This window comes from Betta splendens, chromosome 24 (genome assembly GCF_900634795.4).
Source record: "Betta splendens chromosome 24, fBetSpl5.4, whole genome shotgun sequence".
NCBI lineage: Eukaryota > Metazoa > Chordata > Actinopteri > Anabantiformes > Osphronemidae > Betta > Betta splendens.
This window is the reverse complement of record NC_040901.2, coordinates 3,169,599-3,194,890: the sequence shown is the minus strand read 5'-3', so window position 1 is coordinate 3,194,890 and position 25,292 is coordinate 3,169,599. Positions and strand designations below refer to the sequence as shown.

General features: G+C 42.6%; 1 protein-coding gene across 2 annotated transcripts in view; it reads left to right on the top strand.

Moving 5' to 3' along the window:
• The window catches only part of cnih3 (cornichon family AMPA receptor auxiliary protein 3), a 48,203-nt gene that overhangs the window by 19,180 nt on the left and 3,731 nt on the right, over nucleotides 1–25,292 (top strand). Inside the window, exons 3-5 of one of the 2 annotated variants that reach the window (XM_055506401.1) lie at nucleotides 299–346; nucleotides 18,783–18,895; nucleotides 21,894–22,037. In XM_055506401.1, coding sequence (XP_055362376.1) covers nucleotides 299–346; nucleotides 18,783–18,895; nucleotides 21,894–22,037 — 305 coding nt within the window. Of the gene's footprint in view, nucleotides 1–298; nucleotides 347–18,782; nucleotides 18,896–21,890; nucleotides 22,038–25,292 lie in introns of both variants that reach the window. The other variant, XM_029141086.3, reaches the window with a different exon arrangement.

Genomic DNA, 25,292 nt, shown 5'->3' with positions numbered 1-25,292 from the left:
AAAAAATGTAGTAGGAAAAATGTAATTCTTAATCGCCCCAAAAAGGGCATGGAAAAGGAATTTTGACTTGTCCTGAATAAATGTATCATTACTATTCAGAAGGAAAATAAATAAAAGACATAACTCCAAAACTTCCCAATTTAATTCCCATTTAATCATGAATTCTATGTTTAGAAAATACACGCTGGTAATTTTGCAATGTTGTGCACTTCTCTTGCAACAAGGACCAACACAAACTATTTCTATCATAACACGCTACCTTACACAGCCAAATAACATTTCTTGTCATTTTTTACAGAGGGAGAGACTGAGAAACATTGAGAGGATCTGCAACCTGCTGAGAAAGGCAAGTATTAATTAAAAAATAAATGAATTGATATACTGTACAGTCATATTAAAAGAACACAGTGGTGTTTTATTGATATTCACACACTGAAGACAGTGAAGGATGCCATTTATTTGCACAGAACTCTCAACTCAGGGTTAATGGTACAATAACTCAGCTCCTTTGACCTTGGGGTAAGGATTGCTGTGATGCTGGAGGCTACAGTATCCTAGCTATAATGTGGGCAGGTGCATCATCACTGCTGCTGCCTGTAGCTGCCACTTTTTTGTTATTGTTTTTTACCTTCAGTCGTATTTTGAGTTGATGGAAAGCTTCTCTGTTGATCTTGGATGACTTTATCCCATTTGTTTGCCAGTGTGTTTGAACATTAAATGCACTCTGATGCAACGCCAAATCTGTTTTTACCATTTGGTTAAATGTAAACAGAGATTGTAGATCTATGCGCATCACGACATATTGTATCCTACAACTTCTGTCAGCATTAAGGTTAATAACTGAACTGAAAAATGAGCCTCTATGATGTTTGAAAATGACATGCTTGCGTTGGGTCTTGATACATTTCTCTTTCTGCAGTGATAGCTCTACTTCTGCTTGTCCATTTTAATTTGATGGGTAATTTCCATTTTTATCCAGTTTAGGTTCAGCAGCTTTACTCATTGTCTGAGTATTATCTGTATTTCATGTTAGTCAAGCTTTTGAACGCTTCCCTCGAGTTTCAGGAAGCTGCCAGGTCCACTTGATTTCAGCACAGATGCAGACTTAACCTGAGCTCTTCCTGCCATGTTGACACAACTATGCCTGGTTTGCCCTGCCGTTCAGTCAAGCAGGTGACTACAGCCCTCTCCTACGGTATATAGATGCCAAGTAAAATTCAAGTCAGGATCAGAGGTAACTGCAGTAAGGTAATGGTCAGAATTAGATCAGGATAGACTGTGTCTATGAAGGACAACCATGTCAGACAAAATAAAACACCAAACTCATTAAGTGAATCAATGCCTTTGGTTTCATCATCATCATCATCATCATCACTGTTTAAGGTACTGTATTGCTTCATCTTAGGATGCACTGCAGTAAGCCACAATTTCATCAAAGATTTTTCTCTCCATGTTTTTATCAAATGGACAACAGTTGCAGCAGCCAGCTTCATTTCTTGCCAATGATTCACAACACAAAATCTACCCTTGTTTTCTAAAATTAAGTTGCAGTTCTGACATGTTGCCGTTTTCTGACCAAGTTTAGTCTGGCCTTTCTGGTTTCTCTTGTCTCTCCAATATAATTGGTGAGCAGAGGCGTGAATTTCTTGTAAAGCCATTTAAATATATTCATACAGATGTTAAACAGTATGTCAATCGAGTAGACGTTGTGGCTTCTATTGCACTTCTTTTTCACAGCTCTGAGATGATATTCTAAGCCTTTTGTTCCTGCTGTTTTTTAAGTTTATAATTCCTTATGCTTCCTTTGCCATTTTAATTTGTCACTTCTTTGCCTGCCATTGCACGAGATGGAGATTGAGCTAGATTGTGCTATGTTTTGTAGAGCCATACTGTCTGCTTCAGTGTGTGTGTGTACGTGTGTGCGTGCATGTGTGCATGTGTGTATTTGCCTTGAGGTCTCCATGTGAGGATGAGAGGAATTCTCCTCCTAGCTCCAGTGTGACATCTGTTTCATCCTCCACCTCTCTGAAACTCACACTGTGTCCACATGTTTTATGCATGCATGTGTGTGTGTGTGTGTGTGTGTGTGTGTGTGTGTGTGTGTGTGTGTGTGTGTGTGTGTGTGTGTGTGTGTGTGTGTGTGTGTGTGCCTCTGCCGCTGTTTATGCTGGAGGTTCACTGGATGAACAGCTGATCTTGGTTATCAGTGTCAACCTGAGCCCCTGGGCTCTGCACTGGCCCCTGGGGAGGACGTTGTCCCTGTATTGCTTATGCAGAAACAAATACATATAAATGTACAAAGCAACATAGAGTAGTATACATTTACACAAACAGTATATGTACACACAACTACGGTACATATACACAAACATTAAATGCTTAAATGCACTGTCCTTGGGATGAGCAACTGCAGGCATTGTTGGGTGTAATTAATAATAATAATAAAATCTGTAGTAACATAATATGTTACCTTGAATCACTTCAGGAAACACTTCAGGAAATGTACATTAAAACTGTACAGGCCTTAAGACATGACACTAATAATCTTCTATTCAGTTATGATATATATTTTTGGTTACTGTAGCTTTGGGTAAATTATCTACAGTATATTGATAAGTCTTCCAATGGTCATAATATTATTTTCTCTTAGATTTGGAGGGAAGCAGAAGGAGAACCATTTCTTACTCGTTGCCCTGACCACATATTTCAGTACTCAATTATAAAATTCACCCCATTCACTCTCCTCAATGACTGACAGGTCAATCTCAGAGTACACGGTATACAGCCACACAAGCAGAAAGTTTGAAGTCTGTCTGTATGAGAAGACCATTTCAAACAAATCACTGTGATTAGTTCACAGTCACACACAAAACACAAGTATAAGACTAAAATCACATATACTGTAGTTGTACTATAGAAGGACTCCAAACACAACGATGATTTTTAACAACTTGTTTATCAAGAGGATACATATTAAAATCAATCTTTGGAATTAGACCCCAGACACATTACAAATCAAAACCATGGGTTCAATGTGTTTTATAACAGTACCTTAAATATGCTAATATGTAGCATTGAAAGGCTAGTGAGTAGATAAGTCACTTGCACATCCATCAGGTTGCAATATGCAAGTGACCATTACCAAGCTCAACTGATACAGATACAGTACCATACTAAGTATTAAAGTGCAAGTGTCCTTGAGCAAGACACTTTACACGTTCTGAATTGAAACCTACCTGCATTTTTCCATGGTGGCATACAGTACCTGTAGGATATTTTCCCTGCAAGGCTAATAGAGGACATAGGACACTTTTAGTCTCGGTGGAGCATGTTGTGTTATCATGTATTTTGGACAGCTGCAAATTCATGCATGGCAATAGCTTGAGGGGACATACTAGATTGGCAGCCGTCTGTTTCTTTTTTTCATTCCGTCTCCATCTCCTGTAGTTCTGCCAATTTCACAGTGGCTGATGGGGAATAAGCACACGACTGTTTATTTGTAGGAAGCCATGTTTTCTTTTGTTGTTGTTGTTGTTGTTGTTGTTTCCAGTGGCTGCCATCCAGAATTTTAAATCTAAAAGAGCAATCTCTCATACAAATCTAGAACAGTACATCAGTACTCTTTTCACATCCCTCCAGATCAAATTTCCTGTTACGGCAACTATGACAGACACCAGTTAAAATAGAAAAAAAACTCCATTTAAACACAGTGACCCAAGTCACGTTTGCAGCTATTGTTCATGCATCCAATTTATCTCAGCCGATCAGTCCTGATTAGGGTCGCGTCCATGCTAGGGCCCATCCCAGCTGATAGCTCAGTCCATTGGACAAGCGGTGAGGTGGACTCTGGACAGGTCACCAATCCATCACAGGGCCACATACAAACACAGACAACCACTCACTCCACCCACTGCTGCTTGAGAAGCAGAAGTAGGGTCCACAGTCTGTACAGACACGACAGTGTTGGCTACACAAAAGTCGCAGAGTGTCTCTGAACCTGAATTAAATTCAAACAAATGAGGGGGACAAACAACCCTGACCTGTTTCTCAGGCTCTGCTCTTGTCTCTTTCTGGCTCATCACTCTATCTCTCCCGAGACCCTGCAGGTTGTTGTCTCTGTTGCTTTCACTGTGGGAATATTTAACTTTGTTAAGTCCTGTCACCTGAAAGGTAGCTTAGAACTTTTGCTGCACACCTTTGTGACTGGTCCTAGTTTAAACCCTAAACACTGAGAAATAGGATTTAGTTATTCTGGTGTCCTGCACACTTTGATGGGTTCCAAACACACAAGTACAGTAAACACTTTCCTCTATTTTGGGGATCTTAACAGTATACCATATATGTATTTATAAGAAATTGTTGTAAATGTTCAAATATTGTTTTACCCTTGTTGGTTTTTAAAATAAATGTTCTGGAATGTATATAACATTTATTGTGTGTTAATATGTATCTATCACATCTTATTTTTAATGAGTAATTATGTGGAACCAAGCTCCATGCTTGAGCAAAACTTGGCATGTCAATAATTGAAACATGGCTTCATAAATTTACATGATCCCACATGAAGAGAGACAGACAGTACTGTATATTATTGGCAGTCAACACGTGAAAAGATGGCTGGATGTCAGGTTTGAGAGCAGATGATTTGGCAATCTGTGCATGGCAGAGAATGTGTGTGCGTGTGCGTGTGTATATGCTAAATCTAAAGTCTTGCGTCAACTTGAGTCAATGAGTGAAGTTAGTGTTAAAACAGGACGTTGCTCATCATGACAACTCAGGAGTTGCAGAATGAACTAATAGGGGAATTTCCTGTAATAATAAACTTTAACTAAGTTGTGTTGCATCAGCTGGCTGAGTGTGTGTAGGATGATGGACTGCAGGAGCATGAACTTGTGATGATGAAAATTGATGATTAGAAAGGAAGAGACGTGTTGATTGTTAATATTCAGCCCTCCGGCCTGCTGGAGGCGCTTTTGTTTTCAGTCCTGTCTCGCTGTAATATCATTAGCTTCACCTGTGTTTAGTATTTAAGCACCAGATTGTGTTCAGTTTGTGTTTGGTTTATTATTTGCACCATATGCTGTTCATCATAATTCCCATTTTTCTGTCTCAGGGTTCATTTGTCCGTGTGCGTTTGTTCCGCGGTTGTTATCCGATGTGTGTTTAGCATTTGATTATTTATTAAATAGATTTACTCCTGCGTTGCAGCGATTTTTAGTTTTAGCCTTTATGTTCATTTGTATACCTGCTGGTGTCACAGGCAGCAAGGTGACGGGCCCACAAGCACAGCACGAACAAGGCTTGGGGTTTAGAAGGTTTAATGAGAATCGTAGTCAGGCAGGCAAAGGTCAGTACACAGCTGGTGCAGGTAAAGTTACAGACAAAGCTCAGGCAAAAGGAGGTCACGATCAGGCAGTGGTCAAACTCGTAACCGTGAGATCCCTCAAAGGTACAGGCAGGGACAATCAAAAACACCGTCAGAGAAGGGGGCACGAGTCAGAACCATAGACTTACTCAAATTGGTGGAGGACTGAACAATGGCGTGCATGGACAAACAATCTGGCAAAGAACATCACATGAACTGAGGCTTAAATACAAGACTAAATGATTAAGTGGAAACAGCCGAACCGGTCACATGACTGAAGGTAATGCTAGAACAACACAGGCAGGAACTAAACAGGAAGTAGACTGTAAAACAGGAAACTAGACTGAGATGTAGGATCTGTGACAGCTAAGCAGTGATTTTGATTTTGTATTGTGTTTCTCTACTTGTTCCTTATTAAATAATTATAAAAATAATACTCTCTATAGTTTTGTTTGTTGGTCTAAGCAGCCCAGTTCTCCTGCTTGCAGTGAGCGGTTCTCGAGTTTGTGTTTGCTCCTGGTGTAACATTGATGCATGCGGGGCATGAGAGAAAAATCAACAGTCAAAAATGCAAAACGGTGAGGCTAGAACCATATGTGACTTACTGTAGCATGAAGAGACCCTGGAACTAGAATGACTTGGCTTTAGCAGGACTGGAACTAGAATCTGAGCATCAGCAGAAAGTGGAAGCAGAGCAGGTCCTGAAGGGGCTGTGTCAGCCAAAAAAGTGGTGCATGCCCAGAACGTCATTAAGCCAAAGCCAAACTAAATCCCTTTTAGTAAAGACACATTTAACCTGACGATATGAGGTGTATTATAAACATTATATAATATAAATGCATTAATATGCAGATATTGTAGTTTCCTGACTTACAAAACGTAAAAACTACAAGGCTCACAATCAAAACAAATAAAGAAAACTAAACCATGACTGGGACGAGCAGAGTGAGTAACATCTACTTGTGTAAATAAACTAATTCTATTTGCTGCTTTCAAATTCAGGCTAAAAAATAAAAACGTCACCTACCCTCAGCCGACCTGGCAATGCACACGCACAGCAGCAACAGCTGTGCCCTGTCTCCTTGCCGCTGCTGCTGCTGCTGCTGACCCCAGGGACACAGCTGTGGCTGTGTTTGGTCTGGAAACAATAGAGGCAATGCATTTATTGGTCGACTGTATGTGTGTAAATGGGCAGGCTGACTGAATGCTGACCTACACAACTTCCTGCATACACAGCTGATATCTGTATTAGAGTGAAATGTACTGTAAGCACAGTGATTCATTTTGGTTTTCATGTTCTGTTTACCAGCGGTCAGGATGCTGAACTCGTACTGTAACGCTGGCCATGACAGGTGTAAGAATACACAGTGTGTCACAGAATCTTGCATATGGGGTGTATCAGTGCTGACTGTATCACAACATTACCACATTGTGGTATGACTGTGTGAATATGAATGATATGTGGCTGTAGTGTTGTCTATTTGTTCACTATTCGGTTAGAATGACATAATAAAAAGCTGTTCCATTATAGAGGCATGCTACTGCTGTTCTTCATTCACTGGTATATCTAGGCTCTGAGGAACAATGCTGCTCTGGCCCCTTCCTAATTACTGTCATTTGCATAGTACTGTACATCCCAATTGAACCTTTAGCGACTGTCTTCAGCAGAATGGCCCTATAATCATTGTCACTTTTATAAAGACAATAACAGAGTTAGACTGTGTGGTAGCAAGTTATTGCAGAGAGCGAGAGCCTTGCAATCAGGAACCACCAAGAACTTTTATTATTGGGCTTTGTTTATTTAAAAGAAGCCTGGTAATGCAAGGAACAACCTGTTCCTGCTGAGCTCCTTCATATGTCAAACTGAAAAGCCTTTTTAACTACAAGCAGGGAAAAATTTACTGTAAAAAAGTAGGATGAAGTTTTACAGTATACCATTTATGTAGTTAAAGTATTAGTATTGTAGTAAAGTATTTTGTAGCAGATCTGCTGAAAGATCACTTTCCACTGAGCTGCAACATCAAGGCTACATGTATACTGTATGTATGTAGTGCATTTACTATATATTACAGTTAATGTTGTCTTATGGTTGTGTAGCAAGATCCATTGACTTCATTTTTTAACACAATGACTTGCTCTTGTACCTACACAAAAAGACCTCATACACACAGATGCAACACATGATTGTGATTTAATAGAGACTTACAGTCTTAAAATTCCTTTGCCCCTCAGTGAGACTATGACCTGCCACAATCTTTCACCAAGATGAAATGCTGTGTTTGTGTTGAAGTATGTATCTTAGTAGTTGCTTATTATAAACTGATTAACTGTTCTTGCTCTAACAAAATGGCTGCTGTACTAGGAAGTATAATGTCAATCCATATGCAGCGTCCCCCTGTAGACATCATGTTACCCCAGATGAAGGTCAAACTGCATATGCTGAGTGTTACCGATACACCAAATCCCTTGGCAGCTGTTCACACCAAACCATTAAAATAATAATCAATTGAGTTGCAAAAACAAGACTCTTTCAATTTCATGCTTCTCATTGCTGCCTTCAGGGTGAAAGGACATCAGCGGATTGCTTTATTTACGCTAAATAAGAGAAGCCTTTGATGTTTCAGCTCAAAGGAAAGGGACCTTTTACCAGCACAGCAATCGATGAAAGCGGCCCCTGAGAAAGAAATACATCACTAAGTGTCAATATTCTTTGTATAATTAAAGAATGTTGCTTTCATTGTTCATTCGATACATGGGGTTACAATTGCTCTGTTCTTGCATTAAAGCAAAATAAAGCACAAAACTACAGTTTTTTAAACCTAACCAAATTGATTTTCCTGACAACTCCCAACCCACATGGGCCCAGACGGATCATTTAATTAGCTGGATGTAATATTTGTAGAACTAATTTAGGCTTGTGTTGTTATTACCTATGAGTGGTACCAAAACAAGGCTGAACAATCAGTTATGAAAGGTGAAAGACTTAACAATTGCTGTAGTAAAAGGCAGACAATAGAAAGCTGCATTACAAATGGAAAAGGCTGATCAGACATGACTTTCTTAAGGGGTATAAACTGTTGTACAGTTGTTGTGTTGTGTAGAATTGTCTATTGTATTAATGGACCATTCGGTCACAGTTCAGAATTTGTATTCTTTTAAAAAGCCTCTATTATTTTATTTTCTCAAGTCTTCCTTTTTCAGCTTTGTTCCTAAATTCTGTTTGAACAACAAACTGTGGGTACCTGCGCCACAGGTTCTCAGTGGAATATGAATCATTTAACCGTCGTTAAATATGTACGCTTATTTTTTGCCAAGCTTAATTACAGTTGACTGTTCTGTTGGGACTTGAAATAGCAATTCACAACTGGGTCTCTTTTATCGTGAACAAGGGAGGAAACGCTGCAACAGTGTGTATGAACGTTCATGTTTCATCCAGAATAAAATAGATGCAGGCTGAAAGCGTCTGTGCCTCTGTGGCTTTCGCCTGCTTTGGGCTTGAACCATATGAACCATAGTGGTGGTTGATCTATATTCTGCATATGCTTTAAGTGTCACATGTGAATGACTTGAATTTCTGCATTGCCACAAAGACTGGGCCTCCTGCCTGCTGTCCCATGATTTCCTAAGATAGGATTTTCTACAAAGATGCTGTGTGAATATGAGTATTAATGGACTTCTGTCGTAATGGACACAATTAGACAGCAATGCTGGCTAGAGCATGATGTTCAACATACTATACAGTACCAGAGGTTGTCTGTGCATTTTGTAGGCTTAATTTTTTTACCTGCCTTTTAGGGTTTTTTTGTCTTAGTTATGTGGTTCTGTCCACTGGGAGTATGGAGAGAATATATCACCTGCGTCTCACAGGCAGCTCTTCTGTCCCTGACCACGTTTTCCTCAGGACAGATTCCATGCTTTTAGTCAGTTAGAGTTAGTCTCCTCAAAAAGAACGTCTTATTTGTTACAGACATATCTGAAAATGTTGATGTGTCGGCCGTTTCTTTAACAGCTGCTTGCTGCTGATTGACAGTTTCGAGGTCTAATAAAGAAAACGGGGCTGATGCTGACATTGCTACTGTAGCATCACATGAGTCATTGTGTAGATGAACCAGTAGACACAGACAATGTAGGTTAATCCATATCCCGACAGACAGCAGTAAAACTGTTCAGTGAACCTCTGTGTCATGTTTAATATTACATAGTGCCTGTCCTTGTTGTCTCTGACCATGGAGGCTCTCTCTCTAACTCCACTTGTTTTGTGAAACCTTGTCAGTTCAATTAATAACCCTTTTTCTAGTTAGTTAGTTCCCTAATAAGTTTGTTTTCTCAGTTTTTATTTTTTTATTGTTTAGTGTTTTGTTTTCTAGCCCCTGTGTCACAGAACGGCAGATGAAAGGACCCACATGCACAGCACGGAGACCACAGGCAGAACGTAGGGTTAAACGGTTTATTCAGAATCACAGACAGTCCAGGTCATGCACAGTCAATCAAGGGGCTTCGGTATCGGTGGGGCAGGCGGGTTCGGATCCAGGGGCAGGCAGAGATTCAGTAACCGAAGATAGCAGTTTTACAGTACCGTGAGGAAGCAGGGCGTCTCGTAGTCGGGCGGTCAGGTTCGTATTTCCAGAGCTGTCCAAGCAAAAGTACCGATCAGGGAGCAGGCGAGAATCAGGAGTCAGAAAACGGAGCAGGATCAAAACACATGAACAGGATAACTAAACGCTGGAAAGGGTAGTCTGGCATACATACGACGATCTGGCGGGGAACTGAGGAAACAGGTGGTGGTTAAATACAAGAAGTGATTACTTGATACGGAGCAGGTGTGACTAATGGGGACCGGAAGTAAAGCTGGAACCGAAAACAGAAACCGGGAGACTACCAAAATAAAGACAGGAAGTGGAAACTGGAACCCAAAACATGATGATATGACAGAAAAACAAGGTGCCTTCAAAATAAACCTGATAACAGAGCCAGAACCTGACAGTACCCCTCCCTCTAGGGCGTCTTCCACGGCGCCCACGGAAGCCCCCCCCCCTCCAAACCAGGGCGGGCGGAGGGTGGTCACAGGAGGAGGGACCGAATCCCCCCCCCTCAAGGCAGACAAGCAGGGTGGGCGGAGGGAGGACTGGAGGAGGGTCAAATCAGGAGTTCATAAAACCGGAAGCAGGAAGCTCAGAGTTCATCCCCAACGGTCCCATGGGGCCCAGAAAACCCCCCCCTCTTTTGGAGGGTGGCAGCAGGGGAGTCCCAGGATCGTGGTGGGCGACGGCGGCAGAGGCCTCGCCATTGTCGTGGCAGGAGGGGGCGTTCCCCAGGCGAGCGGCCATGACGACGGCGGAGCCGAGGCGGACGGCGCCGCAGGAGGCAGCGCCACCCAAACGGCAGGAAGCGCCGAGGGCGAGGCCACCAGTCCAGCTGCCGAAGAGGAGAACAGACGTGGCAGTCTGGCCGGGCCGCCAGGAACCGATGCAGGTGCGGCCGGAGCCGGGCCGCCAGGAACCGATGCAGGTGCGGCCGGAGCCGGGCCGCCAGGAACCGATGCAGGTGCGGCCGGAGCCGGGCCGCCAGGAACAGATGCAGGTGCAGCGGGGACTGCGGCTGGCGCGACCCCCTCCTGGAGGTCCGCCGGGACTGCGGCTGGCGCGACCCCCTCCTGGAGGTCCGCCGGGACTGCGGCGGGCGCGACCCCCTCCTGGAGGTCCGCGGGACTGCGGCGGGCGCGATCCTGGAGGTCGGGGAGGGCGGGGCGCGATGGAGGTGAGGGCGGGGGACTGCGGCGGGCGCGACCCCCTCCTGGAGGTGCGCGGGGACTGCAGCTGGCGCGACCCCCTCCTGGAGGTGCGCGGGGACTGCAGCTGGCGCGACCCCCTCCTGGAGGTGCGCGGGGACTGCAGCTGGCGCGACCTCCTCCTGGAGGTGCGCGGGGACTGCAGCTGGCGCGACCTCCTCCTGGAGGTGCGCGGGGACTGCAGCTGGCGCGACCTCCTCCTGGAGGTGCGGGGACTGCAGCTGGCGCGACCTCCTCCTGGAGGTGCGCGGGGACTGCAGCTGGCGCGACCTCCTCCTGGAGGTGCGCGGGGACTGCAGCTGGCGCGACCCTCCTGGAGGTGCGCGGGGACTGCAGCTGGCGCGACCTCCTCCTGGAGGTGCGCGGGGACTGCAGCTGGCGCGACCTCCTCCTGGAGGTGCGCGGGGACTGCAGCTGGCGCGACCTCCTCCTGGAGGTCCGCCGGGACTGCCACCCCGAGACTGACAGGGACAGGAACGGCATCTACTTGGCCGACAGGGACAGGAACGGCATCTACTTGGCCGACCGGGACAGGAACGACCTCTACTTGGCCGACAAGAACAGGAACTGGAACGGCCTCAACATGGCCGACAGGGACAGGAACTGGATCTGGAACGGCCTCAACATGGCCGACAGGGACAGGAACTGGATCTGGAACGGCCTCAACATGGCCGACAGGGACAGGAACGGGGACTGGAACGGCCGCAACATGGCCGACAGGAACGGCCGCAACATGGCCGACAGGAACGGCCGCAACATGGCCGACAGGAACTGGGACGGCGTCCCCTCCGGAGCCGGCATGACTGCTTACAGCTGCCGAGCTCGACGGAGGAGACGTCGGGCCTGATCGGGTGTGCACAGCACCCGTTCGACAGGTGGAGTCCTCTGGCTGGGATAAGACCTGCGCGTGACTGGACTGAACTGGGACAGAGCTCGACTGAACTGGGACAGAGCTCGACTGAACTGGGCTCGACTGCACTGGGCTCGACTGCACTGGGCTCGACTGCACTGGGCTCGACTGCACTGGGCTCGACTGCACTGGGCTCGACTGGGCTCGACTGGGCTCGACTGGACTGGGCTCGACTGGGCTGGAACCTGGACTGGGCTCGACTGGGCTGGAACCTGGACTGGGCTCGACTGGACTGGGCTCGACTGGACGGGAACCTGGACTGGGCTCGACTGGACTGGGCTCGACTGGACTGGAACCTGGACTGGGCTCGACTGGACTGGAACCTGAACTGGGCTGGAACCTGGACTGGGCTCGACTGGGCTGGAACCTGGACTGGGCTCGACTGGACTGGGCTCGACTGGGCTGGAACCTGGACTGGGCTCGACTGGACTGGGCTCGACTGGACGGGAACCTGGACTGGGCTCGACTGGACGGGAACCTGGACTGGGCTCGACTGGACTGGGCTCGACTGGGCTGGAACCTGGACTGGGCTCGACTGGGCTGGAACCTGGACTGGGCCCGACTGGACTGGGCTCGACTGGACGGGAACCTGGACTGGGCTCGACTGGACTGGGCTCGACTGGACTGGAGACTGAACAGGGCTCGGCTGGACTGGAGACTGAACAGGGCTCGGCTGGACTGGAGACTGAACAGGGCTCGGCTGGACTGGAGACTGAACAGGGCTCGGCTGGACTGGAGACTGAACAGCTCGCGGCTGGACTGGAGACTGAACAGGGCTCGGCTGGACTGGAGACTGAACAGCTCGCGGCTGGACTGGAGACTGAACAGCTCGCGGCTGGACTGGAGACTGAACGGAACACGGCTGAGCTGGAGACCACGGAGACAGGGGACCGCACGAGTGCAGGAAATCCTCCCAGCGGAGCAAACGTGGGGCTGGGCAGGCTGGTGCAATCGTGACGGTCCGACGGGGCTGGGGGGAGGAAACCGAAACCATCGGCGGTGCGACCGGCGCTGGCGTGGTGCGGAGCGCGTCGCTTAGCTCATCGAACCTCGCGCACAGCCGCTCATAGAGGCGACGAACACCGGGGCGCTCTAACGCGCTGTCATCGTCCTCCAGCGTCAATATCGCCACCTCCACGGCGCTGCACTGGTTCTCCGGGTTAATCGCCCGTCGGTAATCCTCCGCGAGGATTTGAAAATAAACGCGTAGGTCGCTGGGTAGCTCGGCGCAGGTGAACTCCATACTTCCTCGCAGGTGAAGGAGACTCGCCGCCAAAAAAAAACCAAGGAACAAAACAGTCACTGACCTGGGCGACGGCTGAGTGCTGGCTGGGTCCAAGTCTGGCCAGATCGTTCTGTCACGGAACGGCAGATGAAAGGACCCACATGCACAGCACGGAGACCACAGGCAGAACGTAGGGTTAAACGGTTTATTCAGAATCACAGACAGTCCAGGTCATGCACAGTCAATCAAGGGGCTTCGGTATCGGTGGGGCAGGCGGGTTCGGATCCAGGGGCAGGCAGAGATTCAGTAACCGAAGATAGCAGTTTTACAGTACCGTGAGGAAGCAGGGCGTCTCGTAGTTGGGCGGTCAGGTTCGTATTTCCAGAGCTGTCCAAGCAAAAGTACCGATCAGGGAGCAGGCGAGAATCAGGAGTCAGAAAACGGAGCAGGATCAAAACACATGAACAGGATAACTAAACGCTGGAAAGGGTAGTCTGGCATACATACGACGATCTGGTGGGGAACTGAGGAAACAGGTGGTGGTTAAATACAAGAAGTGATTACTTGATACGGAGCAGGTGTGACTAATGGGGACCGGAAGTAAAGCTGGAACCGAAAACAGAAACCGGGAGACTACCAAAATAAAGACAGGAAGTGGAAACTGGAACCCAAAACATGATGATATGACAGAAAAACAAGGTGCCTTCAAAATAAACCTGATAACAGAGCCAGAACCTGACACCCTGTCCGTTTTCCTGATCAGCAGTGATTTTTTTTGTTCCTTAGTTTGTGAGGTTATTTTCTGTTTAGTGTAATTTATTGTTTCATGTGTTTCACGGTGGTTTTGTGTTGATCGTTTTAAAATTTTAGTATTTTCTTGACCTGGTCCATGACCTTTAGTTCAGTTATTTTGTGTCTACTGTAAAGCTTCTCAATTTTCACCCTTATTCACGATTAATCAATACATTTGTTCAATACTGTTGTCAAGACAACTTGTTGTTGTCTCAACAAATGTCCGTGCTTGGGTTCAGCCTTGGTCAACTTTGTTTGCCATAACACCCAGCAGGCATTTCATCATTAAACCACAGTTGAATCACGTCATGATTTTAATTGAATGACCATTGGATTATGTTTTGATTTTGAAAGGTGAATCAACGTTGATGAGGCAACTTGGTTATTATTATTAAGCATTAATTGTTGTTTCACCTTCACAAAAAGCCCTGACATTATTTCAACCATATATCAACATTAATTTATAAGTATTTTTTAAGCCTTTTCACAGCCATTAGCATCAAATGTTTCTACGTTACATCAGTGTTACAACAATAACCGACATTATTTCAACCATATTTTAACGTTGAAGACGCGGGCAGTCTCCTGCTGTGTGGGATGTTAAGGGATGTTACAGTCAAACCTACATGTTGTATGTTCACAGTGAAACAATGTTTGAACAACACTATATTAGAGTAACTGTAGGAAAAACATGTGACAGCGCCAACTGTGTGATACCACAGTGGGAGGACACTGACAATATGCACAATTATTTATTAAAACTGAAAACAGCATTAAATTATGTCAACAGGACTGTCCTAATGTTCAACTACTTCCTTAAAACTACAAATATATTTTCATGAGGTTTTTTTTATTGTTGTCTATGCACAATTCATAGTACAAAACAGTTTGTTTTTCTTCTTCTTGCAACATTTGTTACTTACGAAGCAGAACAGTTGAGTAAAACTAACTATGTTCTCAAGTTTTCTTGCTTGAGAAAGTAGACTCATCACAAAGGTTTTATGTGCTTTGTAGTTCTGTGTCGCTGCAGTATCTTAGTGTGCTCAACCAGAATGCATTACACAGTTGGAAAAAAAAGAGGATGTAAAGCCTACAGTATACTATAAGCTTTATATCCTCAGGGTACAGTATAGGCCCGAGTACCGATTCAATGAACCTTTGTTCACCTTGGTTGAATGTGCGTGAATGCAGTGTGTATGTGGCCTATGCCCAGTGTGAAAGTGTAATAAATATATTTAGGTTTTGTCTTTGCAGCAGATTCCTGATTTCTTAATGAACAGCTTTTCGATGAAGTGGGTTTTTTTCTGTTATTAGGGGAGATGTGGACATCTGAATAATGTATTCCTAAGACTTTCTTGTTATGGCAGCTCACCAGTAACATGCAAGGCCATGCAGCCAAAAGTGGAACCATAATGCATCGCCTTGTATCCTGTTAAATATATATGAGCAGCAAAGTGGCTTTCTTGCTGAATAGCATTAACTGAAGTGGTTAAAAAGCTGCTACAGATTTTAGTGGACTAAGACATTTTTGTTACTCAGGTGTTCAATGAAGTTTGCATGCTAAGCAGTTTTAGTCATGCAGTCTGAATTTGACCCAAGCAGCTTTCATTTGTCGCACACACTCCCCTGGTAGTTTAATTGGAATATATATCCAGTCTTACTGTAAGCCCAACTACAATGTGCTTCAATGTAATACAATATACATACAGAGGTTGATTTTTGGTATATCTCAACATACGCATTCTATAAATCTATTAAATTTAACACATTTATACTCTAAATTATACATTGTGGCACAGTTTATGTTGTCTTATCTTTCCTGGGTGGTCCATCCTCAGCTCTGGGCACATGCCTCAATGGTGTCTACTCTGACTACCCCTAATGCCGCAGCGGTGGCAGTTGTTTTACTAACTTGATAATGAGATATATTACATTAGAACCAATAGTACTTATTGTACATCTAAGTTTGAAATACCTACTTGCCCTTTTTATTATTACTATTAGTTCTATGTGCTGTTATGGAGATTTTGACAACTTATTATATGTAAGTTTTGTATCGTATTGTATCGTATGTAAGTAAGTAACTGTGTAATTATATATGTATCGGTCTGTGTATATACTCGTACATGTATTACTATTATTAACATCAATAACATTATTATTGTTATTACTGATTATTATTATCAAATATAATAACAGTCCACAACAAAAGCAACCACAGACCATCAGTCAATCAAGAGAAGTATATTATTTCTATACTCCTGGAAAAGCAACCCTGCCAATATTCCAGCCCATCCTTTCTGTATAATAGTAAATAAATAGTATTATATGGCACATTTTCTGAAATGCAGTGTCTTACAAAATATACTGTAAGCATTTTATATGATGACTAGGAGAAGCTGTCTCACATTAGAAGAAAAACTGAGACATTCAACTGACTGAAATATGAAATCTTTTATCTAGATTTTTTGTCTCCATTTCTTTCAACTTGGACAGCATTTTTTGTCCCTATAAAGATTTGAGTAGAGTAGTATTATGGTGAGGTCTAATGCACACGCACACACACACACACACACACACACACACACACACACACACACACACACACACACACACACACACACACATCAAAGGCAAACACTCATGCAAAATGCAAAGACTCTGTCACAAAATATTGAAAATATCATACATTTCTTGCTAACTGCCCATTTTATTAAGCAGTACATGGGTGAGTATAGTAAAATAATGAAACAGTATTATGCATTATATGAAATGACATGATTGGAAACTTGTACAGTATTTTACTTATGTGTTGCTGTAATTTTAAACTGCACATAAAAACTAAGTGTGAATTATGTAAGGTGCGCAGAGCTGAATTGTCAGTTCAGTCTTAATTTCACTACAGTTTAGTGAAGCTTTTGTGACAAATCCGTTTCCGTTTTGTGGCCTGCAGCTATACTGTGGATCACGCTCACAGCTGTCATCAACTTTGCTTTTGCTTGCAAGATTCATAAGAAACTTTGAGCAAAAGACAGCAGGGAAACAAAATTAGCAACCATCTGGTGAAGCATTTAGCAACAGGAGCAAGAAAAGCAGAGGTATTATAAAAGTGAATACTCAATTGATATTTGTCGGGTGTGCTGAAATAAAATGCAAACAAACTACTAATAAATAAGTGAATGTGTAAAAATAAGATGCCAAAATGTTTTGCAACACTAATAATACAACACATGACCTGCGGAGTACACTTAGGAACACTGTACTGTAGAAACCCCTCACTTTAGAACATTTTATGTTTATTCAATCTTAAACAACAGGAAGATAAGAAAGATATTGTTGTACAGAAACTTGTTGCATTTGTTAAAGTTTTAATGCCATCATCACTGTCACCTTCATATTTGCTTCATTTTAAAAGCTGAGAGATTACAATACAACCTTGGAAAAATAGAATTCACAGCTAAGTTGACTATTGTACTGAACATAATTACTAATATATCAACAGTTTCTGGACAGGATATCTACATTTTTTAAACAGTTTATGTTCCTGTTTAGTTCCTTTAGCAAAGATAAGAAAATGTGTGAATTGCAAATTGTGAGCACTTTTACACAGGTTCATCAGTTACACTGCAAAAAATCCAAATATTCCACGCGTATGTACTTTAGTGCATGCATGTGTTTTTATGCACTTTTTAAAAAAGGGTTGTACGCCTATAATGATGAGGAGTTACAGTAGCAAAAAAGTTAACTGAAAAGAATTAGTCGAAATTGTGGAGATTAGTTTATTATGATCAATCATAATAAAGTATTCATCATATTCATTCATTGTGGCCTGGTAGCTCAATAGGGAACTCATCGTCCTTGAAAGCGTGGGCCCCAGGCCCCATTTTAATCCCGCCTTTGGCACCAGGTGTGTCCTTGTGCAAGAAACTTCATACTAGCTCCCGGGTGCTTCTACTGTATGTGTGGTAGCCCTCTGCTCCCCCAGGGGATGGGTTAAATGGATGTTAAATTTTTCCAAGGAGATCAATGAAGCATGTGTCTTACCATTTAGTATTTTACATTGTCTAGGTAGTAGACAATGTAAAATAGTTCTGCTTCTGTTAGGTAGAGTAAATACAAATATCAAACTGTCTCCAGTTGATGTAGTATGAAAGTATGAAGGTATAAAAGACTCTCAGCAAAATCCATTTGGGTCAACTAAGTTTTCCTGCTCCTCGAGGCTACCACGTGGCAACGTCCTCTCTGCAGGGAAAGAAAGTGACTCCATTCAGGTTAAAGACATGCAGTGTGGTGAGAAGACGTTGCCAGAGACGGTTTCCTAAAAACTTGCTTATGAAATGAACCCATTTTTATGTGTTTTTATAGAAGTATTTTTTTTTTCACATTGTCCTGATGTTTGTGTGTTTGTTGGCCCTTGGAGTATCTTCTAGTGTCAATCAGTGTTGAGAGTTGTAGCAAATTTAACATGTCCCAACATGAACTTTAGCTGTTTAGGCATAAAAAAATTGCACAACAAACAAACAAAAAAACACTGTGTTGACGCCAGATCAGCAAAGTTGAGACTTGGGTCTTCGAGAAAAAGACCTTTTGGAGCTTGCGATTCTCTTCGTCTTTTACTGCAGAGTAGACGACTTACAGTCTAACCTGCCTTCTATTCCTTCAGTCCTAATCCATGTCTTCTGCCTGCTTGTGTGCCCTGCAGTTGGTGCTACCAGAGTACTCCATTCATGGGCTCTTCTGTATCATGTTCCTTTGTGCCCAGGAGTGGCTGACTGTGGGCCTCAACATCCCCCTGCTCTTCTACAACACATGGAGGTAACTATACAATCCAATGCATAAACTGTGCATTTGCCAGTCGCTGTGTGTGAGAGACACTCAAACTCGGGAGCTTCTGGAAGAAGGCAAAAGGGAATGAAGCCCCACTGGGCCTGTAGCTCCTACAGCGAGGACAAGGGTTCAGGCTCTGGCCAAAGCATGGGAAGATGAATGGTGCCTGCACCAACTTCTACACTGAACAACCAAGGTCTAATGGGTTTGGGTTATCCATAGGTATTGGGTAATTGACATGATTGTGGTAACTGTGCATGGTAACTAGGCACCATGAATAGTAACTTGACAAGAGGAGAGCTTCAGGCTCTACAGCTTGGTAGACTTGGCTTGATGTTGCTGTAGATAGGCAAACAATTGTTTGATTTGTCTGGTGGCTGGGTGACAACAGTCTGTATGCAGAGAGGAGTGGGTGGAAGTTATCCAGTCATTAGTTCAGTAGAAGAGGAGAAAGATTTTTTTTGGGTCATGATAGTTTTTCATTGAGGGTAATCCAATGCATTGCATAAGTTGTGTTTTGAGTGTGTGTGGTTTGTGTGCGGGTTGGCAGAATCAGGTACATTACTGGTTTAGGGTAAACATTGTAGGCAATACCCTCTCATTGAATGGAGTCATTATGCTATGTATAACATATTTTAGGAAATGCCACACACACAGGAAGGCTGGTGTGTGTCTGACTCAAACTCAAATAGAAACAACAGGCCCAGGTTGAAAATAGCCATCTTAGTGTGTCCCACTTACATGTTTAATATAGCTGGACAACAGTCTCCCAACATTTAAGTTAACGGGTTACGTTAGACACAGCCTTACTTTCTTCATTCCCACATTTAGAGGGGGGCATGGTGGTGCAATGGGTTCGCTGGTGCCTAGAAGGCCTGAATTTGAATTTGTGTAAATGTTACTTCGGAACATTAGAAACTGCAGAGACGACGAGTCCCCTTTGTTACTATTTAAAGTTTTGTGCTTTTTAAACTACACTTCGTGACGCACCAACATCACCATCGATCTAATGCATTTTCAAAATGTGTGGCATTAGGATTGTTCTGCATCTATTTGTCTGTTCTTATAGTCACCAACTCCTTTCCCCGGTTGAGACTTGGACATAGACACTGGTTATGTGTTCAGCTGGTTGCAGTGTGTCGACCAAGTAAGACAGAAAAACATGTCTGCGTCTCATTAATTTGAGACTGAGCCAAATGCCTACTGGCTACTGCTTTCTGCACAGATGAGAGATAGGAAGAGAAGAAGAACAAAACAGGATGAAGGAGGGTGGAGTAGCAGGAGGCAGGCTGGCTGTGGAGACACACTTTTCTTTCCAAGTGAAAAACAGATGAGAGATATTGGCAAGGTGATTCAAAGTGACCCACTGCAACATGCTGTATATGACTCGGTGTGTAGGTGGGTATGAGTGCAGCAAATGACATTTTACTCAGAGAACTGAAAAGTTACGTTTAATGTTGTTTAGGAAATAATGTTTCGCTTCCTTTGAAAGGTTTGTCTTTTTCATTGCACCTCGTCAGGTGGAATACTGTCCACTTTAGACTAGATGTAAATAGAATGTAAAACCGCACAGACAACACAAATATGTTTCTCTTAGAAACACAGTGCACAGCTAGAATACCGTCAGCTGTAAAATGAGTTTTGTAAGACATGTGGGGGAGAAGGGCACATTGTGTGAGACGCAACAGTTATCACGATAATGCTGTTGTTGTACAGTTCAACAATATTAGTGTAGAAGACATTCATGCCTGATATTTCCTTGTTTAGTGAAATATGTTTGCCAGACTAAGCCCTTGTAACATGTTTGTGAACGTGTAAAAGGGCTGACTGTGCGGTGTGGCTGTGTTTTTCAAATGCTTTGGTCGCTACAGTATCTAAATCATTTTCATGTGTGTGGATGTGTCTGTGTTTTGTTCTACATACTCAGGAAGATCCGGCCAAGCGTTGCTGACACGCACACCTGGTGGTTTTCCTCTTACCTTGTCTAGTCTGCACAAATAATTTCATTTACTATTTATTATAACTGTTAAGCAAACTAATGGAGCTAACCATTTGTGAACCACCTTTACCCTATCACTAGTCATCTGTCCATATGCAATTTTTGGAGATAAATGGAATATATAGTCCCCATCCTAACATTCTGGACATGCATGCATTTGGTTTAAATCAAGATTTAAAGCTGGATTTATATTTTAGTTCATTTCTGACAAGAACAGCCAATGTACGTTACTAAATACACAGTTTGAACATGCAACCCATTAAAAGCATGCACTGACAAAACTCTGATGAAAAAAAATTTAATCTGTATGACTTTAGTTTTCCCACAATGTATTAATAAGAACTGAGTGGATTTAGAAACACACCTTGGTGAAATATGTCAATAATGAAATAATAATACATATACTGACAACCCTCCCATTGTAGATTTTATTACTGTACACAAACAGTAGTTTACAGAGAGAGATTTAATAAAACGTACAAATCTTACATGAAAGCATTATTGTTGATCTGATAGTAGTAATGTTAGTTAGCTAGTTAGATAGCTACAGTGCGCACTAACTCAACTAATTTGCTAATTTGTGATCAGTTATAGTTATACTATGATCTTCAAGTGGTTGTCACACTGAGTTTGCAGCAATGGTTTACCACATACTATTTGACTTACTCTTAAGTTGTGTTTTAATATAACTACTGTTTTAAAAAAGCAAAATTTTAAAACACTACACAACCTAACACAAATCTTAAACTTGCCCTGCTATTGAATAGGGGTTATCAAATACTCAAATATCAACATTATCAGCTGCTATTTCACCCAGGTCCCCTGCTGCATAATACCGCCTCCCCACAAAACATAATCACATCATCTCTTTCCACGCCATCTCCTTCCCCATCCTCTCCATTGCCTTCATCCTTCCTTCCTCCACCCTCTCCCTGGTGTCTGGAACAGGTCAACTACCCGCTGTGTGGTCTTTGCTTTTTGTGGTAGGTACTTCCATTCCCCAACAGACACTAAGGAGCAACTCTACGACCCTGCTTCCGTGATGAACGGCGACACACTAAAGTTCTGCCTGAAAGAGGCCTGGTGTAAGCTGTCCTTCTTTGTCCTCTCCTTCTTCTACTATCTTTACTGGTAAGTACACATTAGATAGTGTGGGAAGATAATCTGATTTTGTGTGAAGAGCTCACATTGAAGTGAATACAAAATGTAGATTAAAACTATCAAGAATATGATACAAGTCAATGCTTTGATAAATCAAATTCCGTGTTTATGTTTATAGAGGTGCTTATAAAGGTGTCTTTAAGCTTGTAATAAGTGTAATGAAAACATTCATTCATTTTATGTGTAATCTGAGAATGTTTTAGCTAATTCAAACATGTCGATGCGTAATATTGCTGTTATTAATTATTTTGGATTCTTGTTCCATGTATCATGTGGGTGCGGCAGTGTGTGGAACCTGGAAATATCCCTCTAATAGGTCTTATCAATGGAAACACTTAAAGGTACAATCCTTATATTTTTTTACATTTCATTCAATGTTAACGCTTTGAGTATTTATAGCAATTAGACCCTAATGGTCCACCCACTTCGGATGTTATCAGCCATAACGAATGGGCTGATTAGAACTTATCAGCACATTCGTATGGGCCAGTAAGTGCCTGCTCTGCCTACTCGCTACAGCTAACAGCTAGCTAAGTTGCTAAGTTAAGCAGCTTTAGAGGTTATTGTGGTTAGGGTTAGGGCTGGATAACGGGTGGGGGGTTCAGATTACAGTTAGCTAACACAATACCGCTAGCTACTTGCTAAGTTATGCTCGCTAATAAATCAAAATCCAAAACCGATCCTCCCGTCTGAACAACAACCGCTCAACCGCGCCCCTACTGACTCTGCTGGTTAAATCATCCGAGCCGTGATCAACCTTACCGATCAATGACGGCGACCTACTGCACCTATTCCGCTGCCAGCAGGTAGATGGGCACCTACCGGCTCATACAGTACGTATGGGCTGATAACCACTGATAATGAGCATTGAATGGCGTGATAACGTCCGAAGCACCTCAATGGTCGAGCATATGGCCACCACAGAAATTCATGATAGCTCTACATACAATTTGTCTTCATTTATTATTTTGCCATGTAGAAACCCAAACTGTAATTTGGGCCCTAACATTAGGTCAAGGCTTTTGATAACCCAAAAAGGATTGCAACTTTAACATGGAGTTGTTCTTAAATGTGTGTAATAATGCTGTGAATAAACATAAAACACATACTATAGGGTCCCTGTGAATTGCTGCTGTTTACATAGTATGTTTATCACAGCAATATCGCACAGGTAGAAAAGCAACATCATGAGCTCTGATTGTAATGTTTTATTCCTTCTTTATCTTTGTCTTCTGAAAAAGTGCATTACTTTACTACAAAGTGTCAAACATGGTTACATATTTTGTAACACACCTAATCAAACAATGAATATGTTGAATGAATATGTGATGCAATATTTATTTTAAACAATCAGTTTTAAAAGAAAGTTAGCTCTAAGGAAATGGTTGGGCTCAGTGCTGTGCATTAAATAGTCTGCATATATTTTGTTTGGTCTACTTAATTTGGATGTAAGACAAAAAATAAATGAGGAGAACTGGATATGGAATAGTAAATATTTCGATGGACAAAATATGTATAGTTTTTGACATCAATTAGATTGGAAGACTATAATTATTAAAATAACCTACGTTGTGTGGTAGCTAATAATTAGTCTGTTCACTACAAAAATTATATTGTAGTGGCTCAATGAAAGACGTCATATAGCATAAGTAATGAAACGCAGTATGTAGCTACTGTATGTGCAGTATGAAGATTGATGACATACAGTACTGTGCATCCAAATGTTCTTAAGTTGGCAAACGCGTCTCTGGGTGAAACTGGCAGCACAGTGTAAGTGTTTTCATTGTCGTCAACCTTTTCCTCCCAACCTTTTCTTACACACACTTGTGTTAGAGAACGTTTTGTAAAGTGGTAAAAAAATTGTGCTTTGCAGCATTTCACCATGCTGCATTTCACCATGTCAATATTAGATGGGCCCATGCGTCACACACTCATCAAACAGTATTTATTCATTTATTCTGAACCTCCCCCTCCTCAATAGAGGCTGTGATGATCCTCAGGAGTCCTGCTGGGATCGCAGCTACTGCTATGGAGCTGTAACTCCTCCTGATCAGCTGTTTTATATCTTCTGAGAATCCAATCAGTCAAATCATGCAGTGAAAACATAAATGGGATATGTGCGGGGTCATTCATTTATCGTGATTCATATTATGTAACGCTTTATGCACCACAATGACAGAGTTCCAAAATGTCCAGCAACTTTTAAAACAACATTAAATCTGTACAGCTAGAATGCTGTCAGCTGTAAATCTGAATGATGCATTAAACTAATTTATTTGATGCTGACAGGGAACAACCTGTTGAGATTGTTCTCTTATACAGTAATTTGAAGGCAAACGGCTTTGATGTTACCGCTAATAACAACAAAAACAACAACACAGCAGTGTGATCCACATGGTGCAAGGCTGTTCGCATTCAGTTTATGAAGTGGAGGATATCAATGCTTTCTAAAATTAAAATTTTAAATAATCAAAATTGTTGAGACCAGTTACAAACTTCACATCAACTGGCGTGTCCAGTGAATGCAGTGGAGGGGCACAGTAATTATTTGATTTTATTTGTTTATGTGTTGTACTTAATTCAATTGGAAATGCAATTTTCAGAAGACAAAGATAGCAAATATTATAACACAGGAATATATTTGTGCACTTGGACTGTAGACCTCGGCATTAACCTTCACAATGTACACCAGTGATACTTATAAAACTTTCTTTGGGTATTGTGTTTTTCTGTATGCATTTTCAACATATGAACCATTACACCAGCACCACTCACCATTGTGATCTAAAGACCCTTCACAAGGTCACAAAACATCCTAGGGGCACAGTCATGCGCACAAATGTCCATGTATGCACATAATACAGTTGTGCATGACCTCAGACACATTTTAGGGATTTTAAATCCATTCTGGTTTCTCGCTAGACCATACTTGGTGCAGATGTTGCCTTGGAATTACTCCAAAACTCTTTTTTTGTCCATCAGCAAAGGGAAGAATAAGAGTGTTAAAATCTCTACACTTCTGTTTGCTTCTGAAATTACTATAAACAAATCAGTAATTATTTCCCCTGAAATAATGTGCTTGGTGTCATTTTAAAGTTGAAAAGGTCTGCACTGTTTCATTACATTAAGTGAGGATGTTACCCTCAGAATGTGAAACTTGACCGCTACTGTACACTTCAACTTCTGCTTTCTCTTTTCTCCTGACGCTATTGCTTCGTCAAAGGG